At 34.3% G+C, this 20,177-nt stretch overlaps 1 protein-coding gene across 5 annotated transcripts in view; it reads left to right on the top strand.

The window, feature by feature from the left end:
- Positions 1-20,177, top strand: part of LOC134541647 (uncharacterized) — a 280,099-nt gene that overhangs the window by 100,149 nt on the left and 159,773 nt on the right. For all 5 annotated transcript variants that reach the window (XM_063385232.1, XM_063385230.1, XM_063385228.1 and 2 more), the window contains exons 7-8: positions 11,628-11,796; positions 15,772-15,881. In XM_063385232.1, coding sequence (XP_063241302.1) covers positions 11,628-11,796; positions 15,772-15,881 — 279 coding nt within the window. The remainder of the gene's footprint in view (positions 1-11,627; positions 11,797-15,771; positions 15,882-20,177) is intronic.

Raw genomic sequence — 20,177 nt, 5'->3', positions numbered from 1 at the left:
ACGCGGCGACCACTAGCCAATGGCGTGCAGGGAGCTACCGGGTGGGACTACACGAACGACCCACTGGATGCACACAAGACCTTACAATATCTTTTAAACCATCTTTTGCTTTTTCACTGTGCATCTTTTCGCCGGTGATTGCACTCGTTTCGTCTGTTTCGCTAAGTGCTACTGTAAAAATATTCTCCAGTAAAATTTTAACATCATTATTGTTCTCGCTTTGAACCATCAGAGCTAAACATCGTATGTAGAAATGCCTAACCCTTTTTGGCTTGCCGTGAAGGGGAGGTACATTTGCTATTAATTTTCATGTGTGCGCTACATCACAACGTACTAAACAGTCAAGAATTTCATAAGAGTCAGAACAAAAAAAATGCTGTTAAAACAGTTTTCCAAGTATTTTGCAAGAGAACCGAATGGAGTGAAGCTTTTTACTAGTCCAGACAGTAGGGCTAGTGAGTGATCAGTGATAGTTTCTTTTGGAGTCGGAGCACCACTTCGTAGCCAAGTTTGTAGGAAATGTTGAACTCTCAAATTGTGATGACTTTCTGAAAGGATGTTTACAACTGTATACTGCAAACCAGGTGTAGGGTCATGAACTGCAAATTTAATACAGGTACACTACACCTGAAACATTTCCAAACGGGCACTGAAGTTAACTAACTAACCCTCCTGTTGCATCTATCATAATTGATGGGTTCGACTTAATTTTGCAGTACTCTTGGTATACAAAAAGGTGTGCTGGTGTACAGTAATAAACATGAAATTTCCACTATACTGCTGTGATACTCGGCTGAATATTTAAGTTTACCAATAGCCAATAAAGGGTTACCATCAACGTGCCTTGATGGCATATAATTTAAAATACTTTTGTAAACGATTACATACTTACTCATATGTATGCAAACTTTTGTCTTCTTTCACATAATTTCGCAACTCCTAAGCTGGGTCAGTATTAACATTAAAATTGTGACAGTATGTATAGACATTTCCAATAGAGTTAATATCATATTTTTTTAGCTATCATAAACAAATGATTTATTATTATAATCCCTTTAACCCATTTTCATACATTAGAATATCTGCAATCAACGTATGATTACAAGTCTTCCAGACAGGGACTAACTGTGAAATTTGGGGCACAAACTGAGCAAAAATTGCTGAAAAAATTCTATATTGATAGCTCATCAAACCAGACTAGCAAAAGCACTTTAATTTGCGGCACAAACTAGCACAAACTGAGCACAAACCACTGACAAAATTTAATCGTGATCGGTCGTTTTGTTGGAGGGGGGGGGGGTGGGGCTTGTGACTTGCACCTCTTTTGAGGTGGGTGAGGGAGGCCCTAGCCTCGTACCCCACTTCGTAAAGTTTTTCGCCGTGGGTCTGTGTACCGCGTGCAGTTTCATGTTTTAATTTCCTAGTTTCTGTTTGAGGCATCTACTAATTATCTGACGTCTTGTAAACCGAGTTTAGTCGTGGCTTCAAAAATAACGTAAACTGACATTTTGTAAATTTTGTAAAATGAATTGAATAATCAATATCTTCAGAAAATCCAAATTTTTAATTTCGCCACTGATATAAACTTTCCACCTTTATCTTAAAAGAAAAGGTTTCGTCTGTGTTATGTCATTCATGGCCGTCATGGCCGACCATTAAGAGGCCTATACAGACAGTCTTCAGGGCGTGATTGTAGGGCCTTTTGTTTGGAAGAATTTGCTGCTTCCCATTACAGATATAACTGTAAGGTTTTTTTGTGTGTATAGAGGGAAAGGATGAATGGTTTGATCTATAATTTTAATGATTTTTAAAAATTGTAACATAAGTAAAAATATTTCCGAATGTGTGGTTTTACGCAGCTGTTTTATGTATCGTGCGTAATGCATACAAAAAAGTAGACAAACACAACGATAGAATATTAATTGTTGATTAAAAAGGTGTAAAAAAATACATAGGTCACCACTGAAAATCTCCCAGATTTCTTCTACGACGAAATGCATTTCAGCACATTTATTCTGCCGGGAAGTGTCTTCCTCGCGCGGCGTATTCTTCAGCCGGCGACTGGGGCCGAGGAGTGGGGCTAGCGGTGCTGTGAAGACAGTCTGACAGCTGCTCGGTCGTCTTATCAGCGCGTCGGGGTATCGGATATCGCGATAAGCACATGTGTTCGCAGGAAAAGTGTCTACCGCTGAGGCCGCCTGGTCGGGAAGTAATAAAGAAGCCCGGCTCCAGAGGAAGGGCGCAGGGGGCGATAGCCTCTCCTGAGCCCAAATTTTACTTCTTATTTCTTTGTAGGGAATATTAATGTTAACTTAAGTACTTTCGTAAATGTGCTAAACTCTTCTTTCAATCAAAATTTGTACGAAAATACTACATTTCAGTATTTGAGACCATATATTTTGTGAATATCCCAAGGCCAATGTCATGATTATTAACTGCATCCTCCTGTGTGTAAGAGCCCTGTCCGAGAGGTCTTCCTGGAGCCGCCATTGGTAAGAAATTCTAGGATTCAGGCAGTTATTCCCAGAGAAAACCTCAACCACGCCTTATATTAGCTTCACCTGTATGTTTGTATGTTTGTAACCGACTCCTTTGGGTGCGAGTTTGACCCACTTTAAACGGCCTGATTTCATTCAAACTTTGTATATTTATCGAGGACCGATGACAATACACTAATTTAATAAGATTATTCCATTATTCAATTTGCAAAATAAGATTTTTGTCAATTTATATAATTTTCATCTATAGTCGATAAGGCAGGAATTTATGTCAAAATTAATTTCCAACCATTATCTTTAGCCGATTTCTCTAATATTAACAAATTTCCGAATACCAGAGAGAATTTTCAATTCAACAAAATAAGCAGGAATTTAAGTTTACAATTTCTTGAGTAAAGAGCCTTGTTTGCTGTTGTAATGAAAGGTGATTGCGTTACCTAATAATTTTGTTCTAATAAAAATAATAGTTAAAAAAAATTAAAAATACGCTTTTATAAATAAACTAAACTAAATAGTAGAAAATAATTAATAGTTCAAAAAACTAAAAAAAAAAAAGCTTTGTATAAAAAACCAAACTAATATATATATAAATTATAACAAAAAAATAAAAATAAATTTTAATAAGTTTTAATTAAGAATAGTGTGAAAATTTGTATTAAATATAAATTAATAATAGTACAAATAAGAAAAAATTACACACAAACTTGACTCTTTTCGCAGTACATTAAAGATTTGATCATTTATAATAAACGCTTGGTTAGGTGGTGGTTGAGGCACCGATAACGAATAATAGCTTTTAATCTAGAATTAATTGAATAGCATAATTTTAACGAAGCAGCTTTTAGACGCACGAGCTTGTGAGATGAGAAAATATCTAAATTAAGTAAGCGGGATTATTACATATGGAGCCTAATGAAAAGCTGCATTAATAAAGCAGAGAAAATACCACCGCTTAAACGATTAAAGTTTTTCATAAATATGATGTAACCTGCATCTAGCGAAGTCCTCGTATTCTGCTTTTGAGATATAGTGTGTAAAAAAATATCACGTCCTCAGAGTCGGCTGCTAAGCACAAGTGTGTCGTGACTGCGTCCTCGGATATCGCGCTCACTACCTAAGTGTGTGTTTTTGATAGTGTGTGGATAGCTGTGTAAGGGTCCTTCTATAAGATGAGCAACGCCAAACAATACACAGCGTGTGTAAAGACGGGCGACAGTAGCACAACGTGGTGGATACACACGCGAACTACATGGTTGACCCTTCACGTTTTATCCGAGGACCCGGCGAAAATCCTTCCAATCTTGTTTTCACACACCAGGTTGATCGTAGAACGCGAATCCGAGGAATTTTAATCCGAGGACCTGTGTAAGATCCTCGAATCGCCACAGGTCCTCACATCCACGCTGAAAATTCATGTGCAGGTCCTCGTATAGGGCGCCAAACACAGACAGAGGATACAGCCTAAAAACCTGGTGGAAGCTATGCTACGGTCAGAGTCAGCCTGGGAAGCAACCAGCACCTTCGCGGTGGAAATACTAAAGGAATTACGGCAAGCCGAACAAGAGAGAAATAAGGATTAGGGGAAGATGAACAACAACCGAAAGGAAGAAAGCAAGGACTTCAAATCTATGGAGGAAAAGCTGCGGCTCAGCCCTCCCCCGTGAAGTAATGCCTAACGGCGATCCCACAGGGAATAGGAGGCAGGTGATAGAGGATATTTTTTTAGTCGGTACGGGTTGCAAATTGCTGAGCCACCTCCATGGTGGCTCATGGTCAAGATCATCTAAGACCAGACCAAGTCCCGGCACTGCACTACGGGTATCTTCAACCCGGGTCCTAGTGCGTGCGTAACAGTATTTTTTCACACCTTTTAAAAAAAAAAAAAAAAAAAAAAAAAAAAAACTACACACAGCTACACACACCTACACACACCTACACACACCTACACACACCTACACCTACACACACCTACACACACCTACACCTACACCTACACACACCTACACACACCTACACACACCTACACACCTACACCTACACACACACACACCTCACCTACACCTACACCTACACACACACTAGCTGACCCGGCAAACGTTGTTTTGCCATAGGTATAAATTATTTCTAGGGAATTTCTAGTGTAGAAAAAAACTAACTTATTGTAAGTGTGTAAGAATGTGGTATATGAGGATGTGGTGAAAGAGGCATGGAGCGCTGTGAACGATGAGGGAATATAAAAATAAGCAAAACACCAAAAATTAATTTTTATAATTTATTTTAATTTATTATTTAAAATTATATATCATTAATTAAATATGATAGTAACAATAACAATCAATGGCATTGGCAGCAATGAGCCCATTTTATGATACTTGGCCTCTGATTTTGAATGTAAAATTGTATTGTTGACCATTTGCATTAGTATTTCGAACTATTTCTGTTGCTCCAAACAATGTCATTTGAAAGCATGAACTGAATGTTTGAATTGACTTCAGGAACACGTTAGAATCTGGATCCGTGCCGATAAGTAAACCGTTCAATGGTGGTGTTTCAATTTCAGGTAGTTGCACCTTTCCTGACGCGCAACACATCCCGGCTGGCTCATTTTTGAATTTCAGAGCATGACAATGCGGGCATTCCTTGTCCATAGCACCAATTACTGCTTTTGAATGAGCATAATATTCAATATCGGGCTCATACTGGAATGCTGGACGCAGGAATAAATCAGATGTAAATGCTCGATGTACCTGTTGGCGTTGTTGGTCATTTGTTCTGCGTCTATTGACTGTGAAACGGCGTGATTGTCGTTGTTCTAATCTTCTTTATTCATTGCGTTCAGCTCGAGTATCTTCTGATAGTTCTTGACGCAATTGCGCCATGCTCACACGCGCATCAGTATTTTGTTGCTGGATTTCTTCTTCGGTTCTTTGATCTCGTCTATTTCGCATGCTTCTAGATATACTTGTATCACGGCTCAAATTAGCCCATTTGCGTTGTTTTTGTTGGCATTGTTCACTGTACAAAACACACATAAATAAAACTAATTGAATTACTTAATGAAGAAAAACATTATAGTAATAATGTATTTAATCTTTGATTGTACACACATAGATATACATATACATGTAAATATTAGACTGTTTTACGAAAGGGAAAAATGTTACTTTTCTTAATTATATCGAAAATATATTGTTAGAAATGGTGAAAAAGAAAATATGTGGAAATTACAGCTCTTATAAATGAATAAAAAAAATTACCCAATTATAATTCAAATCTAACTTTCACCTAATTTTTTTGACCAACAATATATTTTCAATATAAATAAAAAAAATATTTATTTTATAGTAAATGTATAAGAATAATTTATACTTACTACACAAAAACAGTTGTTGGCGGGAGCTCGTGACACGTGTTCAGTACTTTTGAGGTTATGTAAATCACTTAATTAACTAATGGTGCGAACTACACTCAAAATTAATAATTTTATTAATCATTAATAAAATAGGAATAAATAATTATAGTCAATCAAATTAATAATAAATTTACTTGAGAATATAGTTAATATGAGAGTTACACTGAGATAGTAAAATTATAATTGTAAACGTTACTACTAATATTGATGCATAAACAATAATAATGGCCGAAAACTGTGGAGGGAGTGAGAGAAGGCTTCTTGTGTGAGAGAAACAGGAGACCGGCTTCGGTCTCATCCCTACTCCGTGCTGTTTACGGGGTGAGAAGTGACACGGGTAGACCCCTGGCGGGGAAGATTGATCAAGTGTTAATTGATCAGCTATCGACCGGGGTTGAAACATATAAAATTCTATTAAAAATTAGTGGTAGGTGATAGAAGGGTGAAAATTTATGATTGTATGTATTTTTTAATGGCACATTATAAAAAAATAAAAAATATAAAATTGTCCAAAAAATTTAAAAAAAAATGTTAGGGGTTGACAACCCTTATCACTTAGGGGTATGAAAAATAGATAGTAGCCGATTCTCAGACCTACTGAATATGCATACAAAATTTAATAAAAATCGGTTAAGCCGTTTCGGAGGAGTATTGTAACTAACACTGTGACACGAGAATTTTATATATATTTATAATATATATATAAAATATATATATAAGATATATAAGATATATATATATATACACAAATATAAAGAAATAAAATCGTACAGATTTGGTACTTACTACACCAGAAAGTGAACTATAGTTGTTTCTGTAAGATCTCTTCCCCCGGCAGCAACAGCTACAACTGTGTGTAATGGAATGCCATCATGTTCTATGTGACCACGTTTCTTGGCCTCTTCAATTTCTTCCTTCACAGCTTTTTAAATTTCAGCTTGCGTAGCCTTCGCCCAATGTTCCTCCAAATTGTCATGATAATTTTTAAATGTGTTAGGTGCCATTCATGGGATATTCATTTATTCTAGCTGAGACTGTCCTCCGCCAGTATTTATTGATGCTGACATAGCAGCAGTGTTTACATCCATGGATGTAGAGCTCCGTTTTATATTCGTCCAAACGGTGGATTTCAAATCGCACATTTGGCATTTCAGTACTCTTCCCGAATTCAGGCCTTCTCTTTTCTCAGAAATGGGAATCATATTTTTCAATGAACAATGAAAGGGAATGTGATCATCTAAGTCTTTTAACAGTTGGAAAAGGAAGCCGATATCAACAATACGTCTACCTTTAAAGTAATATGCACTTTTCTATGCACTCGTATCAACATCATTGATGTTTCTGGAAAAAAACAAAGGTCACTATAAACGGGCAATGGTAAATGCGTACTGCGAAGTGCAATAGAAAATAGTTTATTTATATGGTTGTTATTAAATACCTAAAAAAAAAATTAAATAGTACGCTGGTACAATTTGTAAATCTTCATATACTTCACAAGTTTAAGGACAGTTTAACTTAACTGAAACCGGAATAGTTTTTTTTTCTATGCGTAAAACGGCTAAGTTCCAGTAAAATAATATTTAGATCCTAAGGCAAGTGCACAATGGAAAATAAAGTGGTAAGGACTATGAGAGGCTGTTCAAATATACAACTTTTGTAAGGCATTGCTTAAATTCTAAATTGTGTGTGTCTACCAAAGTATGCACAACACAGTGCAACTAGTTTCCCCTCGTCAATACGAATACAACGCAGTTTATAACAGTCGGCGAATACGTTTAATTTCAGGGACATACAGAGTCAGGTAGGGATAATTTTCATATGTTGATTTCAAAAGACCTAAACTTACCGTGTACAGCCTACACTGTAAAACATTACATACAGTACAAAATGTTTTATACTTTTTATAAAAAAAATCGAAACTAGCTGGCAAGAATTTTATGGTAAAAATACACATCACTTACAATAAATTTTACAAGTAATTTGTGTGTGGTCTACCAGTATCACATATCTTCTCGAATTGTTGAGTTAAAATAATTTTTTTTAAAATATTTGGCTATAATTTATTTGTAAGTTCGCAAAAATCTATATGTGTAATTTTATACATTTTTTTAAGTAGCTAATAATACAGTTATAGATAAGTGTAAATTATCTAATTTATGTAATTACATTAGTTTGTATTATGGTACTTCTGTTAAAATAAATAATAGTTTAAGAAACTAAAAAACACGCTTTGATAGAAAAACAGACTAAAAAGTAAAAATAAATAGTTTAAAAAACTACAAATACACGCTTTAATAGAAAACCAAACTAAAATAAAAAGTATAAAATAATTATTAATAAGTTTAAATTAATAATAGTGTGACTAACCAAAAACATTATTTTATTGTAAAAATGCGTGGGGTGCTTTTTAAGATATTTCCATAATGACTCTACTCTGTCAATAAAATATAACAATTGACATCAAGCACCCCACATTTTTTACAATAATTTTTTTTGTTTATCACACTATTCATAAATTAAATTTATTGAAATTTTTTTTCTACTTTTTAGTTTGGTTTTCTATTAAAGCTTGTTTTTTAGTTTTTTCAACTATTTATTTTTTAATTTATAGTTTGGTTTTCTATCAAAACTTTTTTTTTAGTTTTTAAAATATTATTTATTTTTTACTTTTTAGTTTGGTTTTCTATTAAAGCGTGTTTTTTTTTTGTTTTTTAACCTATTATTTATTTTTACTTTTTATATCAATGTATCATTAATGTGTGGTTTTTAATTTTAAACGATAATTTATTAAGCTCCCTCTGGAAACTTTATTTCATACGAGTACATGGTGCAAGACACTACTGTGTCTCCGGGTATAAAAAACTCTAATCCTGAAGATCCTGATCAGGATAATGGGACAAACTGGTACTTTGTATAGAATGAAACTCGGTGGTGCTTTGTCGTCTCGAGCTAAACAGGGTCCGCTCCCGCGCCGACGAAGCTAAAACAATAAAACAAATACCTGGAACGCGGGAAAGACAACATCCGCCCAACCGACCACTTCGTGCATCTTCGTGTATTGTCGGAAGCAAAAAGAAAAAGAGGGTCGCAGGTAAGTTGTGGCCACAGCGGGTGGTACCCCACCCCCTAAACCTCCCTTGCGAAATTCCAAGCTCTCTCTCTGCCGGAGCGCGGAGGGGAAGGATATTGCCGGTGGTGGGGGAACAGATCTCAGGGTCGCGCATTCTTCAGGCAAACGCCGGAACTAAATATAAATATTTGAAATACTCTTTATAAGCAAACCATCTATCGAATGTACACAAATGTATATATATTCAATATCCTCGTAAAATTTCCTATAGCTGTATTGTAAAATAAAACCAATTTTTGATAATTAAAAATTGAACAAATATAATATTTTTTAAAACTTATTAAAAACAGTTAAGCCGCTAACTTTTACTATGCAGCCAATGTCAACCATGTCTACTTGCTGTAGATAATTAATTTTATGCTTTCTGATGTTTCTAAGCTGTGCTAAGAGTGCAGCAAAATGAACACTTTTTCCCATTGCATTTCTGCTATGAGACCGAGCCTTAACATGTGTGGTGGCAAATATTTATGGTACCAAACATTTACAGGGAAATGCATTTCATGTGGTCGCTTCGCACGAGATACAGTAAAAGTAATTTACGTTATATGAGGTCTCATATTATTTGGTTATTATTTTTTAAATTTAATTTTATAAACTTTACGTAAGTTAATTTAAAAATCTCTCCTTCATGATATTACGAACATTTCTTTGCAGTTCAAGCAGTTGGTATTATATTATGTAAATTCCTTAGCTAATTTAAAAAATGTAAAGAATACTACTCACAACCACTTAACTGCCTAGTGCACCACTTTCACTCAAGAATGATTAATGTAAGTTTAACTGTAATGATTCCATGTATTTTTTTTTTTACGAATCTCTGCTGCACAAGACCATCATAAGTAGATTACAAATAAAATAAAAACTTGCAGGTAAGTTCATTTTTCCAAGTAATTGTGTAACATAAAAATGAATCTGTCTGGTTGGCTAGTTATATAAATGAAAATTATCAGCAAAATCAAATGCCTCTTTCTTATTCTTAATAATTCAAATTTAACCCAAAGAAATAAATATTACTTAAAGTAATAAAGAGAAAGTTAATGTCACGACTGAGATTCATCATTATTATACAAAACTAAATTACATCAAAACAGTACAACTGTCATTAAAAGAAATTAATTTATTTTTATTCAATGCAAACTAGTGAAAGAAATACTGTGATAAGTTCCAGTAAGGATAAATAAAATTATTTCATTTACAGAGTTTTTCCGAAAAGATGACTAAATTAAGTCAATTAACGATTAAAATTAGAAACTGGACAAGCATCAGTAGAGACTCGACTACAAAGACGATGGACAATAACTTACAGTTGATAGAGTCCTGGAAGGTTTCTGTACTGTATGGCTTAAATTCACCTCCACTGGTGAAAAAGACCTATGTAGCACCCGTAATGTAGTTCAACGGCTGTAGACATCGTTCCTTCAGTGATGAGATGAGTCTGTACACGGGTAGTCAGCTTTCTGGTACTTCAGCGAAAACGTTCGGTAGCTGGGTTTGTCCTTTGTACGACAAGGTGATTACCATATCAGCGGACTACCTCCTGGTACGACAGTCACGAAAATACGTATTGTTGTTCATCCTTCCTCCATGTGGTTGGGACGGATTCAAAAACAACTTCTAGCTTCAGCGACTCAATAGCTAATTTGGCAACTAACTTCTTGCAGTCTCGTGTTATCTTCTGTTCTTGTAGACAACTACGATTAATAATATCTCCTGTGACTTTCAACAGATTTTCTAGGTCAAATTCAAACTATCACTCGATTAGTCTTCGGCACTAGATATAATATGTCCGTCACCAGTCAGATCAGAACTGATACTCATTTTTGTTCCAGAACATTTTTCATTAGTTGATCGTCGAAGACCTTGATTTCTCTTTTTGAAACATATGATGGAACTGCTGGTGCCTAGCTAATGTTTTGCAGAGGACTAATTACAGCAAACCTTACTAATTTGTGTCTATTTCACAATTTCGATACGCGAGTTAACACCACACATTTCTGAATGTTTTTAACATCAAATGCAAATTTAATATAATTGATTTACACCAAGATGTATAAAAAATAGTGGTTAACACTTGCTTTTAAATGTAAAAACACTTAATTTCATTTAGGTTAACTACAATGTTTCATATTGATAATACAAGATTTTTAATTTATTGTCATGGATATATATATATATATATATATATATATACTTGCAATAAAAATGCATGACAAATGAATACTTGACTAAACGAATTGTGCACGCCAAAGAATAACATACGATTAAGTTTTAAAATAAACATTGCTACTATAAAGAAATGTAAATTTACAGTTTATATTACACTGGTTCTCCTGTTTACTTAGTGAATGATTCAGAACAGTCAGCTTACTACCACAATGGTAGTAGTACCAAAGTCTTGACCGATGTTGTTTATATAGACTTGGATCTACAATCTGCTGAAATTTCTGAATGGGTTTTAAACTTCCACCCCTTTTTACCTGAAATATGTTTTTTTCTCAGCCTAAAGTGTGGGAGTGGTGAAGTGTGTATATGTGAGCAAGTGTGGGAGTGGTGAAGTGTGTAGATGTGAGCAAGTTTGTTGCAACAGGCGACCCCCGGACGCGATGGAGGGGCTGTACGCACAACAGCACGCCTACATGTATGGGCACGCACACCAGCACGCCCAGCCACCGCTGCCCACGCCGCAGCAGCCGGCCGTGTACAGTCGCCCCGAGGTGGTCACCACGCCCGCTGCGCCGCTCATCCCCCAACCCCTCGTGAGTTACCAACTGTTGTGCCATATCATGCCACATAATTAGATCAATAAATCATAATGGCATTTGCAGCCCAGAGAATGAAAGAATCCACATACTATAAATTCCAAGTTTATACTTTTGATTTTCTTTTAACATGAAATAAAGAACCACCTTAGGTATAGCATGTCTTTGAATATGAGATGATTGAGATGATCTCAATAGTTAAACGTAATGGTATATGAGGGTATCTCAAACATTACTAACGCAGTTCAAAATATCCACATGTTGCTTGGGGGTGGTCAGTGCCACTTTCTTTGTTTCTGTTAACAAGAATTTCCTTGATTCCCATGCCATTCCAGTTTTGTAATTTTTGTGAATGAAATTTTGAAAAGTCAGTGAGAGGAAAACATTAATGAAGATAAATATACTAATTCACCCTAATAAACCATGCACAATGTTTCATAAAATATATGTTGGAAAAGCTCATTCAAAAATTGACAATACCAAATGCCATTGATTCATAGTGCGAGTTCCATCAAACTATATGGTTGGTTAACTTACTGTTAAATTATCGGACGACTCACTTCTTGTACATGGTTTGTGAGTGTGTGTTTCTCGAGAAAGTTTTGCGGTCGTAATCATCTATGGTGCTGGAAAACCTAAAAGTGTTATAGAATCTGACAAAATGCTGAAGGTAGAAAGTACCAGGGACCACATCTCCAGCTACATTTTTGTTCCTTCAACGCCGCACAAGTTTCTTGCTGTAACATACATTGAAATGAACTGACAAGAAAAGAATAGAATGCCACTTTTACTCTCTTTGAGAATGGGATTTGTCAAACTGTGTGTGTGTGTATACATATTCATACATATATACATACATACAAACACACAAAAAAAAATATATACACACACACATACACATACATACATAATGGTTGCTACAGGACTAGAATTCCGGGAAAATTCAGGGAAATCACAGCATATTTCTGGAATTTCTTCATGTGCCATCAAAAGTAAAACTTAAAATACCGCTTTTGTTGAAGTTTAGATACATAAAAAAGTTTGGAAATGTTTAATATCTCGAGTTTTGTTTGATTATCCTTTTTTCATGTATTCTAATGCTTTTTTTTCTTCCTGTAAACACATTTTTACAAAAAAAAAAACAGTATTTATGCATGTTTACAATTTTAATAGCCTTTACTCAATAGTTTCAGGAGAATCTATAGTATCATTTACAATAACATATTTCTCTCGTATTTCGATCTCAAACTGCGTTAATTTTACTAAGCAGCCATTTATTATGATGGACGTGTATCGTCAATAAATAATCCAACACTGAATTTATTTACATTAATTTTGGAGATTCTGTTACGAAGCGTTATTATAAAAATATCAATAATTTAATATTTAAGATAAAATTAAAATTCATAATTTTTGTTGTGTTAAGGATGTCAAGACCAAAGTGTTTTTAAGGAGAATATATTTGTGATTTCTGCCATGTTTATATAGACTGGATGTGTAGGTAGGGCTTGTGTGTTAATATTAAACAAAATATTTGAAACTGTAAACCAGACCATACATATTTTAATGCTGATTGGGAAAACAAATGGCATCGAGAATCATTTATAAATTCAAAACTAAAAAAGTTTGATAAAAAACAGCACAATGTGCTATGAAGTGGCGTTGGTATGAAGTGAGTGACTCATAAAACTAGCTTTCAAAATCAGGTAACCCCAACTTGTGAAATTAGCAGCATCAAGTAAACAAAAATAAATAATTTTAGTTTATATTATTTGTAATTTAAATTGCTTTATAAATTTGGTTATACTAGTTATTCTATTAAGTGGTTTCTACTCAGTATGTACTATTTATTTTTCATTTTGACATCAAATTTTAGGTAAGTTAACTGTAATAGGTAATTCATAACCAATCTTTCAAAGGCATTCAGAGTATTTTTAATGTAGCTAACCTAGCCTAACCGTTTGTCTTCACTATGTTAAATTATTTTTAATGCAGCCAACCTATTCTGATTATTAAAATATCACACTAATTAGTAATTGTAATATATAAGAGTTAACCTAGCCACACAAGAGTGGTAAACTACAGGTAAACAACTTGAATGATTGGTAATTGTGTCAGACAGTATAAATGCAACTTATAATATTTTCAGAAAAGCAACTTTCCTTTTGAATTACCAATAATTAATTTCATTAGTGTAAGTCCTACTGAGTAAAAACATATAAATGCAGTTGAAGTCCTTTGCTAGTGTGAGAAATTAGGTTTTATCATGTAATTATTAATTTATTTTGGTATGCTTATACGTATTTTTATATGAAAAAGAAAATGGGCCATTTTAACAGCACGTATACAACCTTCGTTTCCTGCAGAAAAGTTTTAACATACTTAGATGCCGCAGAATTGTTTTTGTCTGAAAGGTCAGGGAAATTTGTTAATTCAAGTTTGGAAAACTTGTTACAAAGTCAGGGAAGTTTGTAATTTCAAGCTTGTGGCAACATTGACATAATTTTTTTTGTTAAGTAATATTAGAAGAAATGTGTAAAACCATGTATGATTATAAATTGTGTGGTAACTTTTCTTGTAAATAAATGTATTCTTTTCTTTTAATAAGCATAATATAAAGTGATACAAAATGAATAAAATTTTTTTTGTTATACATAGCACAAAGAGCAACATATATATTGTGTTTGTGGCAGTAATAAATATAATTTATTGGGCACTGAAGTATAAAAAATACTGCATTTGAGATATCAAAATTCTTTCTTATTGAGAATTGTGTGTTACAAACCTATGATGTAACACATTACTTTTTTTGAAATGGCACCAATAAACTCGTAGAAATATTTGAATTTCTTTCCAAACTGTTTTCCACAAAATTAAATTTTGTGAAACTTCTAAAAACTGCAGATTTTTGTAATTTGTAGCCAATTTTGCTTTTCACCTAGGCACTGTGGTTGCTATATCCTATATTTGTTTCATTAATAAGTTTTCCAGATCAGTATGTATATAATATTTTCAGGGTTCAAAAAAAACCAAACATCCTGGTTGTTTTGATTTAAACCAGGTTTTTTTTATTACAGTAAGTTCAAATGAAAGCCATACAACATCCCGCTTTATACCGTTCATGTTGAACCAGAAAAGTTATAACATCAAGAACTGAAGTCCAGAAAATCTGCACATCTGACTGGGACTTAACCACAGAAAGGGTATTACCCACAGGAGAAGGATTCTCTATAGAATGGGTGTTTCCCATAGAATTGGGATTTACGCTACAGTCAGAGATTTCCCAGAAAATAGAATTTTTTTTAAAATAATGTATTTGTTAATTTTTTTTTTTTTTACCCTTTTGACTACCGTTTACTAATTAATCTAATTTTAGAGTAATATTTAAATGGCTATAATTTACCACTTATTCAGATACTTTACATGATAAGATCTTGATTAATATGTAACTATTGTTCCCGTAAATCACAAGAAACATTAATGAGCAAACTATTGTTATTCGAGTGGAATTAGGCCTTTCATTAAAATTTATCAAGATATACTATTTTAAAAAAATTAATAAAACTTTAAAAAAAACTTTAATTATACTGTGGTGGTTTAAATTATTTTATTTGCATAATTAAATATTACAGAAAAATATATTGGGGAAGATAAACATAATCATAAATAAACATAAATTAACTATTAAACTTAAGAGTTGCTAGTTTTGAATTTTCAAATTTATTACATTATTCTTATTCCCCCCCCCCCCCTTACATCTTTTTCTCAAAACTTGAATCTTTCAGATACTAGAGATTCGATGGGATTTCACTGGCCTATCCCTAAATTACAAACTAAGCAGAAAATTAACAAAAAAAAAAATTATGTACCCCTCAAAAAAATTGAGTGACAGTAATTAATTAAGACAAAATAATTGTATAAAACTTGTAAATACATTTGGTAGGTTGGTGGCACTGTGTGTGACTGCAACAGGGTGACATGGAGCTGCTGGCACAGGCGTCGGTGGTGGCTCCGCCTGCCTCGGTGGCGCCCGACCTGCCGGCGGACCTCGTGCTACAGAGTGCGCCACCCACCACTCCCATGTGAGTAGTCCTGCATGCTGAAACACTAGGTCAAATACCAACTTACATTGCATTGATACATCTATTGGGACATACTAGGGATGGGACAATTCCAAAATTTTCGATTCCGATACCCAATTAGCGATTCCTTAAAAAATCCTTCGATTCTCAATACTTAGGGCCTGGAAAAATTAGCATCTATTTATTACATAATTAGCATTTATGATGTTGAAAATTAGCATCTATTTTCCAGAAATTAGCATCTATTTTTGAGAAATTTGCATAAGATATTAAAGTTACATAACAATACAAGAAGTTGTAATAGTGTTTATACCCATTATGACGAATTTTAACACAAACCAAAATCATTAAACGGTATTTGTAAACAAACGTTTGACCACTAGTAATTTCAGATGGAAACAAACTGACGATTCGAGTTGACCAACTTCAGTACGCTAAATGTGCACCACAAAATGTATGATTTGTCCCTATGTAAAATATTGATCAGAAAAAAAATTTGAAGACTAAAGTGATTATCAACGAATGTAAAAAACCGCGTACTAAAATATTTGTAGTAGTTTTCAGCATTTAAAATATTTTCATTTTTATCTTTGCAAGTTCACTACGATCCCGTCAACGACCTAGATATTTTCTAGGTTGTTGGTTTCCGTGATGCGCTTCCCGGGAAATTTTGTTTTGTTAGGTTAGATACTCTTCATGAACAGGCAACACACGATGCAATGGCGAACGTAGGCGAACGTGATGTGATCTAACAAAACAAAATAACTGCGTCGATAAGTAGTGTGATCATTCTTTTCTAAACAACATTCAACGGTATCTTGAGTAAATCGTAAAGAATAAATTTACAAAATTACTTATTCTATACTATCATGCGTGATATTTGGTTAAGGAATGTTTTATAAATAAAGGTTAGGATTCGGATTTTATTCCTTCAACAAGCCTTGTCAGAAGCTATTGTTTACGGTAATTGTGTTATGGTGGCTATTTTCAAAAAAAATACTTTGAGGAATGTGTGTTCAAGCCATTTTGTTGCATTCTATAGTGGTTTTTCGCCCGATAATGGCAATTTTACCGCGATTTCGCAAATATAGCATTTATAACAACAATTAGTAAAAAATCGCATCTAACCTCAAAATTCGCAAAAAAATCGCATCTATCGCAAATTGCGAATTTTTCCGGCCCCTATCAATACTCGATACTCGCCTAGTTAACTTAATATTAAATAATTAAAATTCTATTTGCAAAATTTTTTTTTTTGCTTTCAATACATATATGATGTAGCATACATCATAAATTCATATTTATCAAATTTGAGTACACATCTAAGTTATTAAAATTAACTCATATAAATGTTTACATCATTAGAAGTTAATGGCTCATACAGACTTGCCAACTTGTACGATTTTCCCGTACAATGTACGGAAAACGACTTACTTGTACGGTTTACGGGGCGTATGGAAATCTTCCGGATTTTTTGCATTTTGTAGTGTATGTTGGTGAAAAGTGAAACGTTAGTTGCTCGTGCTCATGTGTCATGTTTAGGCTTACTGGCAATTTTTTTTTTTTTTTGTGATTTACTGTTAGTCACGCCGTACCCTTTTAGCCGCCAACCAATACAAATATTTTCACAAATAGAAAATATACTGGTAAGTTTTGGACAATTAACGTACTACGAATACGTTTGTGTGGCCGTCTTTTGTTTAGATAGCTGTATGCAGCGACAGTTGCGCGTGCACAGGTCAGTGTAAACAACATGGCGTCTTGCAGCGCGTGCCTTTGTTGATCGTTAAGGTTTTATATGCATATATTCTTTGCCAACTCACGTAGAAAGTTCTTTTGTGCAGTGGATTTAAATCTGGTTTACATTTTTGTGCTCACACTTTCGCTCTCCGCCCGCGAAGATTTAATTTCCTTCATGTAATAATATTGTTGATAGTTGACGACGCTTCAGGTGGAAAATACCTCCAAAGTTGAAAAAACAGTATATGCAAGTTTTCCTTGACGTTTACGCGAAAGATTTTCCGTGTATGATTAAATCTGGAAAAGGAATAAACTTCACGTTTTGTTCGATTTGTAGGTGTGACATAAATATCGGACATGGTGGCAGAAGTGATATAAATGCTCACTTAAAATGTGCAAAACATGTTTAGAATATTATGTGTAAGGGACGAGTTCAAAATTTCTTGACTACTTTGCTAGGAATGAAAAATCTGACAGTGCTGTGATAAATGCTGAATGTCTTTTCACAAGTTTTCTTGTGGAACATAACATTCTGTTAAGTGTTTCTGACCATGCCGGCCCACTCTTAAGGAAAATGTTCCCAAATTCTGAGACTGCCAAGAGATACGGTTGTGGTAGAACTAAGTCGACAGCTATTATGCAAGAAATGGCTGCATCTGCCACCGAGGATATTATTTCTTTGTTGCAGTCTGTACCATTTTCGATAGCAACAGACGGCAGTAATGATTCAAATTCTAAATAATATACTTTGGTAATTACATTTAACGATGAACATTTGAAGTCTGTAGTGTCCAAATTGCTTTCGTTACAAGTTTTAAAGGGGGATGCCACTGGCCGAAATATTGCCAACCTAGTAATTTCAGAATTGGATCATTTGAATGTCCCTTTAACACACTTACTTGCATTTTCTGCAGATAATGCTCCAGTTATGCTGGGAAGCAAAAATGGTGCAGCTTCTGTGTTAAGGGAAAAACAAGAAGCGCTTATTGTAGTTGGGTGTCCCTGTCATCTGATTAATTTGGCAGCGGAGAAGGCAGCTGCTGGCCTCCCTTATAATGTCCATGACATTTTGATAGATGTCTACTACTATCTTGAAAAAAGTTCAAAAAGAAAAGAAAAACTGCAGAAATTTCAGACGTTGCATAACATAGAAGCACGAAAGATTCTTAAAAAGGTCTTCTTCCTTTTATGGATCAGTGGGATCCTTTATTAAGTGTTTTTAAAGATGAGGTTACTGTTCAGAAGAGTGATTCATCTCTTCATATAAAATTCCTAAACAAAGTACTAGTGCTGCACCCAAAATCCCCACGTCTTCAACACAAGTTTCGCCATTTCTAGTTGCCACTTCCAGCAAACAGTAGGTCTATGCAGTTCTGATGTAAGGAAGCCTGATAATGAGAAGGAAATTTAGTCCAAATCAACTGAAGCTTCAAGATCAAAATCTGGCCTGTGTGCAAAAAAACACAAGACATTTCGACTTCATTTGGAAAGAAAAGAAAGTTGGATTCAGACAAGGAAAGTTTGACTCATTCTTCACCAGGTAATGCTAAGCAGAGCTTAAAAAACATAAATTCAAATATCACAAGGGAAGAAAAAACATTTATGTTTTTATCCTCACCATTGAACAAAGCCATATGTTATTTTTTTGCTTCATGTGACACCTTCTTTTGATAAAGTAAATGTCATTTTGCAGTCAGCGACTCCTCAAATACATGTTGTCAGGAAATTACTTTGTGGACTTCTTCAGGAACTCTTATCCAAATTTGTCAAACCAGTAGCAATCAAGAACAAACAATTTCATGAAGTGAATTATCACTTGCCTGGAAACCAGCTAGAAAATTCAGAAATAGTAGTTGGTTGTCAAACTTCAAGGGTTGTTGACATGTTGAGTGAAGCTGACAAAATTGTTTTTTTCACTTCAGTTAAAAAGTATTTGATAATTGCCTGTGACTATATGTTACATAAGTTTCCTCTAAACGAAGAAGTGTTGCAAAAAGCAGAAGTTGTAGATGTTGACAGGATTGAAAGGGCTTCATTTTCTGACATAAAATTTTTCCTGGAAAAATTTTTCTTTATATTGCCTGTAAAAGGAAATGAGAGTAATGACTGTGCAATTGACGAGCTACAAAAACAATTTATTTCACTTCAGCTAGAAGATGTATCTTCCATCATAAACAAGGAAGACAGAATTGATGCAAAGTGGGTTAAATTAAGTTCTGTTGTGGGTGCTGATGGACTGCCAAAATATGACAGATTAGCAAAAGTAATGCTCTCAGTGTTGAGTGTTCCTCACAGCAATGCTGAGTGTGAGCGGGTATTCAGTCTCGTGACCAAGAACAGAACTAAGTTCAGACCTCAGCTTTCAGACAAATCTCTAGAAAAGTTTGCTGGTTATGAAATGCAACAAATCAGGTGTTTGTTATGAACATAAATTTTCTGATGACTTTTTACAGAAAGCGAAGAAAGCTACTGCAGCTTCTCTGAAGAAGCAGTGATTTTATCCAGTTTTTTAAAGTGGTATTGTGAGTGTGTGCTACTTTTATGGACTGCTAGGAA

Source organism: Bacillus rossius, assembly GCF_032445375.1.
Source record: "Bacillus rossius redtenbacheri isolate Brsri chromosome 4 unlocalized genomic scaffold, Brsri_v3 Brsri_v3_scf4_1, whole genome shotgun sequence".
NCBI lineage: Eukaryota > Metazoa > Arthropoda > Insecta > Phasmatodea > Bacillidae > Bacillus > Bacillus rossius.
This window is presented reverse-complemented; position numbering and strand designations above follow the sequence as displayed.